Here is an 11,094-nt window from a genome sequence, read left to right on the forward strand (position 1 = left end):
TGTTTTATGTCTCTCTGTGGTTGTTTTATGTCTCTTTGTGGTTGTTTAAGGTCTCTCTGTGGTTGTTTTGAGTCTGTTTTGTGATTGTTTTGCATCTCTGTGTGGTCGTTTTGAGTCTCGTATGCATTTTGTGTCTCTGTAGTCATTTTGAGTCTCTTCGTCGTTGTTTAGCGTCTCTTTTTGGTCGTTTTGTGTCTCTTTGTACTCGCTTGCTTCCCAATAAGAACTGTCAACAGTCACCAGCCACTAGTACCCTAGAGGCCTGTTCAGTAATCCGCCTACGGTCCAATCACAGCTTTGATCCACAGCAGACCCCGCCCCCCTAGGGAAACATGCTTGGCTTCCTTTTCTGGCCTGCTGCTGTTTGACCTCCATCACGAAAGTCATACACGTTATTATTCAAAAATGCAATTACCTAATTATACGTTATGCATAATGAGAGAGGATGAAAAGGGATGTAATGGAGGACCAGGGAAAACAAATTCACGCTTTCTGCTTGTTGACCCCTCCTCTCCATTTAACCACGACCCCCACCCGAGTGATGGGTAATTGTTGAAAACGTGCTATCAAAGGGGGCGCGGAGAGGTCCGGGTGTTAAGAGGCAGCGCTCTCTCCTCCGCTCGTCTCCTGTGAAGGGTTCTCCTGCTGTAATGTAATTCCTCCGTCCTCCTGGATGTTTCCATTGTGTTCGAGAGCCTCCCCCTAACGACGCCCAGCGCTGCAGCTCAGCAACCTCTTCCACTATGTTCCTATGGTAACAACCCAGAGAGTGTGTGTGTCAGGGAGATGAGTGATTGTCTGTTTGTGTGCGTTCATTACGGCTGTGTGGCTCATTTCCACATAATGAATCAATTATCGAGGCTGTGGAGCGAGCTCATTTGAATAATCTCAGAGAGAGACGATTTCACTGAGGATCTTCACACATCACATGTACGGATCAGTATTTCCCTTGGAGAAGGTGTGTGTGTGTGTGTGTGGGGAGGGGATAGGGTGTATAATGGGACGTCCAGCTGACATCATTCGCCTGCCAATCTGCGCCCTGCTTGCCAAACCCCGGCCTCCATAATAGCTTCACTGAGCAGGACTGTGGCAGCTACAGCGTCTCTATTTTTAACCGGTTCAGCATGCGGGAGAAAGTGTCACACCGCCCCCTACTGTCCAACGCTGGTACATGATACTGATCACAGCAGAACTACGGTGGGATTACTCAAAACATACTAAACCATGAAGCCTCAAAAGGGGGATTTTCCTTTTCAGATTAAAAACACTTCAAATAAAATGATTTATTGCCAATAAATGATTAAATAACCTGTAGACAAGAAAGTAGGAAGATGTGATTATGTGAGACAGGTTGTCGTCCGTCAATTTTTGCTTTTAATTATCTTTTGTGATTAAGGTGTGAGGAGGTTAATTAAGACTTAAGACCGTGTGGATTAACACCGGTTGTTTAAAGACCTGATTACTAAACCAGCAACAAACAGAAGGGAAGCTTCACCATAGAGACAAAGGGAAAAGGAAAATCATTCGATTTTATTTAATAAGAGAACTGAACTGAGTTGTCCGAGTAATTGACGCACATGTAATTAATGTTATTATATTCTACAGTTGTAATTATCACTACAAAAATTAAAAAATAACCGTGAGTTTAACAGGAATGTAAATTTCAGACACAAACTGCAGGAGCCGGTTTTTGTGACACGCAGCGCAACTGCACCACCCTGTGGTCGTTGATAATACTACATTTATTCATGCCCCATTCTTTCCATCCTGAGAGGGTCTTTGAGTAGAGCGACTCTATCCTCCACCCACCTGCAGAACCGGGGACCTGACACCGAGGTGCCGATGACTTTGACGCAAGCGTCCTCCAGCAAGTAAAGAACGTTATGGCACAGCGCATTCACATCATCGCAGATTTGAATGAGTTTGTGTCTCTCGAGCTGCCCGTCCAAGTCGATCCGATGAACTCTTAACATCAGCAGCCAATACTCCACCAAACTATTGAGGTCCTCCGATGCCTGCCAGGTCCTTGAGCCCGTCTCAGTCCACGATATCCGCGTGAGGTCGGCGCTTTCGTGGACGACGCGCACGTCGAGGCCCCTCAAGCATCTGTCAAACTCCCACTTGTCAAACTTTTCGATGTACCTGCAAATGTACGAGTCGACCCAGACGCACGCGTCCCCCTCAGCAGACGGCTCTTCCGCATCCTCCGCATGGCTCTTGGAGGACATCGAGGCATCTTTGGTTCGGAGGATCTTAGCGGTCAAGGCTGAGCTGCTCTGATCCGGATCCTTCAGATAGTCGGTTCTGCTGTAGAAGGAGCTCGTCGTATTCTCTCCCCTGATCTCGGGTGCTGAAATCCTGTCTGGTCCGGTGCGTTTTTCTGAAGTGCCGTCTACTGCTGGCTGTGTTGCTGATATTTCCTCTGCTCTGTGCAGGTCCAGGCCTGATAAGGAAGATGTAAGCCCTGCATTCAGCAGCTCTGTCCTATATTCTGCGGGCATTTCCCTCCTGGACCGATCCCTCGGCTCTTCTTCCCCGTTGCCGTGTGTGTCGCAAAAGCTCCCGGCGGCGGCCAAACTCTCATGAGAAACTTTTCGCCTCCGGGAGACGGTTCGAGTTTTCCCATTCAAGAGCGGGCTTTGGACTTCGGCTGCCTCACCTGTGGCCTGCGTCGATAAGCCGTGTGAGCTCCCCCCGAGTCCCGGCTTAGCTTCAGAACCGCCGCTTTTTACGGAGCCCACAACCTCGCGGTGAGCCATTACCCTCGGATTAAGAGGGGATTCTCTCGGTTTGACGGCGGCAGCTCGAGCCGAGACCTTGACGGATTTATGCTGGCCGGCCCTGAGGATGAGGTCCTGCCTCAGGGCCTGGATGGCGGAGAAGGGCCCCTCCACGGTGGCTTTCGTCTGCTGCGGGGAAGGCCGGAAATGCAGCGACCTGTGAGCCGAGCGCAGACTCTGGATCAGCGTCGACGGATCTCTGCCGAACACGGAGAGGTCGACCGTAGCGCTGTGGACGTACAAAAACATCTGCAGCACAAGAGCACATTCAAATAAACATGGTACATCTGAGAAACATGTAATTGTCAGTCTCGTATAAATTACAGATGAGCAAAACTCCGCTGACACTCACATCTCTGGTGAAGGGGAACACAGTGAGGAGGTAGTCGTCTGGAAACTCGTTGTCCTTCATGAGCTGCTGCTTCTTCCGCACCACCCTCTCTGCATCTGCCAAGAGTACTGTACTGTTCCATCAACATTACAGTGATCGCTTCATGAAGCCTCTCTGTTGTCCTATAGACTACAATGTGGCGAGTTAAACCACTCATACCATCCTGGCAGCACTTCATGCAAACATGTTTGATCTACGTTCAGCTCGCTGCACGCTGTGTACGTAGTTCCCATGGGAGCCAATTAGAGCGTAAAAGGAGACACATTTGACAATGACTTTAAGGCATTTACGCATTTGAACGTCCATTCACTGAGCCTCTTGTCGTCCTGCCGCCACATTCCAGTCGCAGCTAATAAGCGTCAATAAATAAATAGACGTGTAAAAGATGGCCGGGTGTTGGGTTTATGCTTAGTGACTTAATGTAATGATAAACCTGAGAGGCACAAACTGGGCCTTCTGGATAAGGAAGTCAACTTAAAAAGTGTCATTTTTTAAATGGAGTTTGGCGCGTAAACAAACAGTTATTAACCTGTTTATTGTTAACTTATGCTCCTCAGAGTGGACACAGATAACAGACACACACGCGCTGTAGTGTGATTAGCTTGTAGCCTGTGTTTAGCTACAACCAGTTTTATTTACCTTCCGCTTTGTCAAAAGTGACAAAAGCGACTCCGTCCATGTTGGTGGGGTACGTGACCACCTCGACGTCTCCTCCTCGACTCCTCCTGCGGCTTAGGAAGTGAATAGTTAGCTTGTCGACCATCCTGCTGACGGGTAACGGGTCGGGCACCCCGGACACGACCACGATCCTGGAGCTTTCCTCCCGGCGGTCGGTCTCCATTACAGGACGCAGACCATGAGGCCAAGCAAACACAAGCTAACTGCAAACTCCGCACCGTTGCTATAAACAGTTACTTGAACAGTATTCAGTTTCACTTTCGCGCTGCCATGTGTGTTGGTCACATGCTGTAACAGCGTTTGGCCACTAGGGGTCTCTGTTTCTCCACATTTCACCCACCGAGAAGACGGTTTATTCAAAAGGTCTAATTTCGTGCAGACGGAAATTAGGCTACTAAGCAGAGCAAATATCTCTGTATTGCCCTAAAGGCAGAGATACAAACCTAGAGCAACATTTTCCAAGATGTTGCCTCATAATGATGTTGCCGCACGCACGCACGCACACACACACCCCCTCAGCTTCACATCATTGCTCGACCTTTCAACATTGGAAAAAGTTTTCTCAACACGTGTGGTGCAAACATTTATTAGAGTCCAAAAAAACAAGAAAAGGAAAAGAAAGAAAAGCCACACCACACACGGAACACCTCATGATTCACACAAACAAAATCCCCCCCCCCCCCCTTTCCAAAGAAAAAGAAGCCAAGTAGTGACAAAGTCGATTGCATTTTTGTTGTGCATATAAACATTTTAATTAAATATAAAAGAAAGTGGCCTGGCCGAGTGCAACAAACGGGTACGAGAGAGGGGGGGGGGGGGGGATAAAAGAAAATCCAGGCCCTGTCTGATACCGATCAAATCTCCGTTCATCACTTCAGTGCAAATCCAACATTCACTGTGTGTAAAAGTGACTTTAAATAATTCAGGTAGTACATCTATTATTCAGTGTTTATTATTGTATGGGCTCAACATTGTACAAGTGTCGCTGCGCGTTATTGTCGGGAGATAAATGCCGCTCAGTGTCACGACTCAGGGGGTTTGGACACGGATGATGGAATTATTGATGAATGCTAAATAAAAATAAAACACTTTGATGCGAATGCTCAGTTCGATATGGTACGGAGGCCCCAATTTCACGTTGTCTTAAGCGGGAAAAGAAACATTCTCGAACTGGATTATGTGTACGTTTAGCTCGAGATGGTGCAGTTATGCTCACAGACCTGCTATCGAAAGAGCCACAGTGGAATCTCGCTCTCCAAACACTTTCATTTCTAAACAGCACTAGATTTTTTTTTTTTTTAAGGATAGAGAAGGGGCCAGCTCAGCGGCCGCTTTTCACAAATAAAACCAAACTCGGGGCCCCGTTGGCCAGAAAAATGATAAAATTAACTAAAATAAAATAAAATAAAAGTGAACGTTCATTCTTCAAACATTTGATTTTTTTTTTTATTTGGACAGAGTCTGGGACTTGAACCGAGGTGGTCCAGACCGAGGCAGCAGAGGCAGGTGGTTGGATGTGCGTTTGCGTGGTGCTCCTTTAAGACGCCCCGAGATGTTTTAGCAGCTATGAGCCAGACCTTGTCCGAGGCCACACGGCTCCCCGTTGTGTCCGGCGCTAGTTCGGAGTTCGAAGGCGGGCCTGGGGTCCGCCGTGGTGGAGCGTGGCGCTCGGGGCAGCGTGTCTGGGGGGTAGCATGGCGAAGATGGAGTATGACGAGGCCAGGCGTCCGCCGGGAGCGTCTCTGGCCGCCACGCCGTGCAGCCGGGGCTGATGGTCCGACAACCGCTGGATCAATTGGCCCCCTCTGCAGAGCTCTGCCAGGAGGTGGTGGGAGTCTGTGCAGCCGATCCCCTCCGGAGGACCCGTTACTTCCAGGATCTGACTGCTCACTGCGGACACACACACACACGGACACACACACACACACACACACGGACACACACACGGCACTGTGAGCAGCAGAGCCAGTAAATAAAACAACTGTCACGGGTGAAGCGAGAAGTCAGACCTGCACCATCGGGAGGCTTCAATAAACTGCTGCTGCCAGCTTTAAAGCTTTAGGTGGAAAATCGGTACAAATACCCTGCAAATTTGGTGTTTTTCTTTTACCAATTTCCTGATGGGTTACATTTTCAAAAATGCACGATTGTCAGTTTAAAGGCAACGCTGCTTTTCTTACTCCCAGACAGCGTTGACATTTTACAGCACCGACCCCCCCCCTTTGATGATTGTACAAGCACCTGAATAATCACCAAAATAAATAAATAAAAAATACACGCCATATTCTAAATAATCAGCACATTTGTACTCTCGGCACAAATACCGCCGGGGCTGCAGGTTCCACAGCCAGGTGTGATTTCTGCCCCGTCTGTGAATTTATTCTGCTTACATTCACAAACAAGACGCTTTCCTCCGCAGCTGTGGGGAGCACAGCAAGCACATTTTGACACACAGCAAAAAAACTGACATTATTTCAATCTGCTAAACAGACCACACAGCAGCTGAGTTTATCACGTTTTCTGATTGACAGCCAAAACCTGATGCTTCACTCCTGGACTTTTTTTTAATGAAACCAGATTTTTCTAGCAATATAGAAATCACTTTCATGCTTCTTTCTGTACAGGGAAGGTCAAATTTCGGTTGTGACCTCTAATTAAATAGAAAAATGGCCGCCGTTAGCTCGAGGTTCACTAAACTCAAGCCTCCCTCTGGACTTCCTATTACCTGCTTCACCTACACTGAGATCTGAAGACAGAGGTTTTCTGCTGGCCTTCCTCCCATGACCGCTACGCCAAACCCCCAGTGGACCCTGAGGAGACAAGAGGAAACCAGCGAGGTTATCTGTGGAGGGAATGACTCGTATGACTGATCGAAGGCTATTAGAACATTTTATACTTTATATTTTTTCATGCGCCTGACCTGGTGTTTGGCCACTATGTGTGCGGTGTGGATCAGCGGAGGTCTGATGGAGGGTTTGTACTGCAGAGGTTGGCCCAGTAGAGAGTAGTGTGCTTCACCTAGACGTCACAAAAAGAAAAGTTATCACAAGCTGTGGAGTTTCAGCTCAGTCAAAACAAGAAGCTGAACGTCTACTGTGAGTTTATACGGAGTAATTTTTGGGCAATTACATTTTACAAAGGAAATGCAATTAAATAAAAAAAAAAAAATTTGAGCGAACAAAAATATACTAAATTATACTAAATAAATTATTTGTACGTTAGTCTGTAGTTCATGAGCTTGACTCCTTGCCCTCTTTTTAGGTAGCTAGCGTTAGCTAACTTCTGCCACTCAAGCATTAGCTCACTAAGCTAGTTGGCTAATTGGATAATTCCAGCGACACAGCCAAGGCATTAATGTAGTTCCTTTTAAAAAACAGAAACTACAACTGTGTCTCTAAATTTAAACAATTCAAATCTAAGATATGACATTCATTGGACAGAGTGAGCAAAAATCTGTTTAACAGCACGCTATAAGGTGGTTAATAATATTTAGCAAGTCAGCTAACATTACGTTAGCTAAGCTTAGTTAGCCACTGCTTACATGGCTAGCTAGCTAGCAACTAAGACGCCTCGGATGCAAGCTAATAAAAGTACAAACTAACTTAAAAATATGACTTATATTAAGATTCATGACTAAATATGTAACACAAAACTGTATAAACTCCGTAAGTGTGGCTGCCTAGCACTCTACCAGTGCTTCCGTAGCTCCCTAGTAGCAGATAATAGCCAACCAGAAACTACCTCCTCCTATAATGTGATTGGCTAAACAGAGCGTACAGACCAGGGATGGTGAGTGAGGAGGTCATTATGTGTTCTCACGTAGATAATTTACTAAGCACAAAATAATTGTTTGCTCAAATGAAATAATTTTTGCATGAAAACGTCTCTCTAAAATATAATTAACATGCTTGCAAAAATTATTTTTGCACACAGAGGATTGAGGCAGAAATACAAATCCAGAAGTTTTGATTATCGTGATGATGTTATTGGTCTGCGAGGCGGCCCCTTGTGTGTCTGACCTTGTCCACTGTGGTAGAAGGCTGTAGGGAGCGGCGGGTGGTGGTGGTGCGGGTGGCGCGCCATGACAGGGATGGACGAGATGCCTGATGGGAGGCCCTTGAAGCTGGGTGGCTGGCCTGGCGAGGGAGCGAGTGCCGGGGACAAGGGCAGGCTGCTCTACACGCAACACACCGGCGGTGAGGAGACGGGGGGTGGGGGTGGGGGGGGGGAGGGGAAGAACACAGAGACACTTTCATTCAAAAAAAATAAAAAAAGCAAACATCGCTGTTTCTCTCCTTTGCAAAGTCGTCGCTTTAATGTGCCGTTCTATCCACATTAGTCCCCCCCTAATGTACCGTTAAACCCTAATGCTCGGGACTATTTCCCCCTCAATTTCAAGCTACGCCCGCGCCGGCGACTTCATTTGCGGAGCCTGTTTACTGCGACATTTAACCTGCCCGCAGGAGGAATTTGGCAATTCCCGCGTCACTGTCAGACTCAGACAACCAAAATAAATTGCCTCTCAAATTGCTTTCTTGTGACCGTCTCAACTTCCCGACACATACCGTGTTGTCCTGTGTGGCAAACACTACCTGAGCAATTTCATAATTTAATCTAACACTGTTTGGAAATTGTCGTTGTCAAGTCAAAACCTCTAGGCTACTGAGCAAGATAACCCTCATAAAGGTTATTAAAAGGTTATAAATACAATCTTATGAGTGCTGTTTTATTGAACATTTGGACGCTGTCTGATGCACATGGGCTGCGTTTGTACCTGGGTGCTGTCTGGAGGCGCGGGGAGCTCAGCGGGCCTGCGGCTGCGCTGGTGCTCGTTGCCCGGGTGTTTGTGGCCAGGCTGTTTCCGCTGGCAGGGGGAGGGGGCTCGGGGCTGCTGGCAGGAGGGCGCCGTCATTTGCAGCATCACCATGCCGCCGCCGGGGGCCGGGGGTAACAACCCTGCACAAACGCACATGGAAAAAAACAACAAACAAAACATAGTTGAAACATAGTGTTGAAAAGAGGCAAATGAGGTCAGGCAGACAAGGTAAAACACTTCATACTGCTTGCTTTTTTAAATTTAATTCATCATTTATTCATCATAATTATGCTGACAGACTAAATGCGTTTTTTTTCCTCCCCAAAAAGCTCTTTTTCAGCATTTTGGTTCAGCTGCTGAGCATTTAAGTTGTAAGAGCCTCGATTACGAGGCCACATGAAGCAATAACAGTCCATTCCCCTTTTGCTGCTAAAATCCTCTACGATAATGCTGGAGATCCACCTTATCCAGATTATCTTATTAGTTTTTGACGCATAAATGTGAATAAAAAAAACCTAAAACAATCAAAGAACCTTGTGCTCCATGCACTCAAAAAAAGAGAAGAAAATCCATCTAATTAATTTCTGTTTACAAAAAAATCGTGTTGTAAAATTTGCACAGCCGATGCCGCTGTTGATTTATTAATCATCACCCGACAACAGTTGCAAGGACAATAGATGTTTGGACTGAAAATCGGGCAGATTACTTCTGGCCCCGGCCAATTAAAAGTGTTTGCCTGTGACGCAGTGAGTGAGGCGGACCGCCGAGACCTTCATCCAACCTCATTACTGACAGGGGCTGGAAATGACGGCTCTCTCCACCCCCCATAATAATCAGGCATGAATAATAAAGGTCATTAGTAAGGAGACTGCCCCACCTGGGCCTCTGGACAGCCAGTCTCTGAGCCCTCGGAAAGGCCAGCACATGAAAACGCGGCTCATTACGGCAACTTCTATTCCGATAAACTACGCTTTTAATTCTATTTTTAATTTTTATTTCTAGCCCCTGATTAACCTATATATCTATTACAACTTTACCAATATGTGGCCTTGGTCCATTTATCCGCTGTTGTCGACGCAACGGTCGACCTACTGGCTGTTTAATCCCAGCGCAGCTCCAGGTTGGGGGGGACGTACCTGCATACTGCTGGCCTGGGTGCTGCTGGGAGACGCAGGGGGACGAGGTCTGAGAAAACTGGAGCTGCTCCATCATCTGGGCGGGCAGGAAACTCACCGTGGAGCTGCGAGAGAGAATACACAGAAGGAAGTGTTTTACAACGGGGCTTTCTGCAGCGTTCAAGGTAAATAGGACTGAATTGAAAGGGTGGATTAACCAATTAATGGCCTGGATCAGAAAACATGTGATTCAACAAGCCAATCAGATTCCCCTTCCTATACCACATGTAGGCTCATTAGAATGTACCGCCCTCATCTGTAACTACCTTCGGAATGGTGACCTGTATATTTCTCGCGAGCCAATCAGAGCAGACTGGGCTAATTACGGGATGGGGTCTAAAAGAGACAGGCGCTAAAATAGAGCGTTTCAGAAAGAGGGTGAATACAGGTTTATTCAGACAGACATTATGAGAAAAATATTTAGTTTTTTTACATTAAAGCATGTAGACATATTCTAGTATAAACCCCAAATATAAACCTAAAAGTAAATATATGTCCCCTTTAAATGTTGCCAAAACTGTCAGCAGCAGCAGTGCATCATGTACTCCAGAGCCTCAGCACCTGAAGAAGAAGTAGTCCGACACGATGCTCACGCCTCTGTGATTAAAAGAGGACTTCTAAAAACCTGCACAGACGTATACATCTCCCTGCAGCTGGGGTATTACATTTGAAATTTAACTTTCAACTCCATCTGCAAAAGCAGGTGCTCGGCTCCGTGAACAAACCCGCCTGCAGGGACTCGTGTCCAGCTGGTGAGAAAGCGGGCTGCAGGTGGACAGCCGGGCCTCGAGGGAGAACGCTGAGCTGTTCGAAAACTTGCTGCCGCATAAATCATGTTTTTTCCATGCCGACTGTCCTACTAAGGCAGCCTCGTTTTACAGCTGTGACAATGAGAGAGGGTGACCTCTCTCTCTCTCTCTCTCTCCCATGTGTGCACACATTGTTCTTTCTGCAGGTGACGACTAACGTACATGGCTGTTTCTCTGGCGTTTGTCATGTGTACGAGCGCGTCCCAGCGGGGCTTCCAGATTGATTGGGTCCGCGGAGGTAGGAGCTAATTACATGTTTTTGCTTTTCGGTGAACCAGTTCTATCAATCAGCCCGTAATGAGAGCGGGCGGCAGAGTACCGGAGGAAGACGGGGGAAGGCTCTTTGAGAGGACGTTCATCAGCTACAAGCACCACCCACCCACCCACCCACCCACACACACACACACACACACACACACACACACACACACACACACACACACAC

General features: G+C 47.1%; 2 protein-coding genes across 2 annotated transcripts in view; both read right to left on the reverse strand.

Annotated features, from left to right (window-relative positions):
• Positions 1–664: 664 nt before the first annotated feature.
• On the reverse strand, positions 665–4,503 carry LOC116386119 (uncharacterized). The gene is made up of 3 exons (XM_031852123.1): positions 3,811–4,503; positions 3,133–3,227; positions 665–3,029 (listed from the first exon to the last, which is right to left on the reverse strand). The coding sequence occupies exons 1-3, from the start codon at positions 4,010–4,012 to the stop codon at positions 1,743–1,745; spliced, it is 1,584 nt and encodes a 527-aa protein (XP_031707983.1). The 5' UTR covers positions 4,013–4,503; the 3' UTR covers positions 665–1,742.
• A 402-nt stretch (positions 4,504–4,905) lies between these two features.
• LOC116386118 (R3H domain-containing protein 1-like) overlaps positions 4,906–11,094 on the reverse strand; it is a 16,844-nt gene continuing 10,655 nt past the window's right edge. The window contains 7 exon segments of the mRNA XM_031852122.1: positions 4,906–5,484; positions 5,486–5,739; positions 6,575–6,659; positions 6,770–6,867; positions 7,869–8,025; positions 8,624–8,805; positions 9,802–9,905. Coding sequence (XP_031707982.1) covers positions 5,407–5,484; positions 5,486–5,739; positions 6,575–6,659; positions 6,770–6,867; positions 7,869–8,025; positions 8,624–8,805; positions 9,802–9,905 — 958 coding nt within the window. The 3' untranslated portion in view covers positions 4,906–5,406.

Source organism: Anarrhichthys ocellatus, unplaced genomic scaffold, assembly GCF_004355925.1.
Source record: "Anarrhichthys ocellatus isolate YVR2014 unplaced genomic scaffold, GSC_Weel_1.0 scaffold12, whole genome shotgun sequence".
Taxonomy (NCBI): Eukaryota; Metazoa; Chordata; class Actinopteri; order Perciformes; family Anarhichadidae; genus Anarrhichthys; species Anarrhichthys ocellatus.

What these genes read in the sequence shown, in the direction of transcription:
- LOC116386119 (XM_031852123.1), bottom strand. Translation starts at nt 4,012, where the DNA reads ATGGAGACCGACCGCCGGGAGGAAAGCTCCAGGATCGTGGTCGTGTCC. An exon ending in CACTTTTGACAAAGCGGAAG is followed by an intron (nt 3,228 to 3,810) that starts GTAAATAAAACT and finishes TACTCTTGGCAG; the next exon opens with ATGCAGAGAGGGTGGTGCGG. An exon ending in TGTTCCCCTTCACCAGAGAT is followed by an intron (nt 3,030 to 3,132) that starts GTGAGTGTCAGC and finishes CTTGTGCTGCAG; the next exon opens with ATGTTTTTGTACGTCCACAG.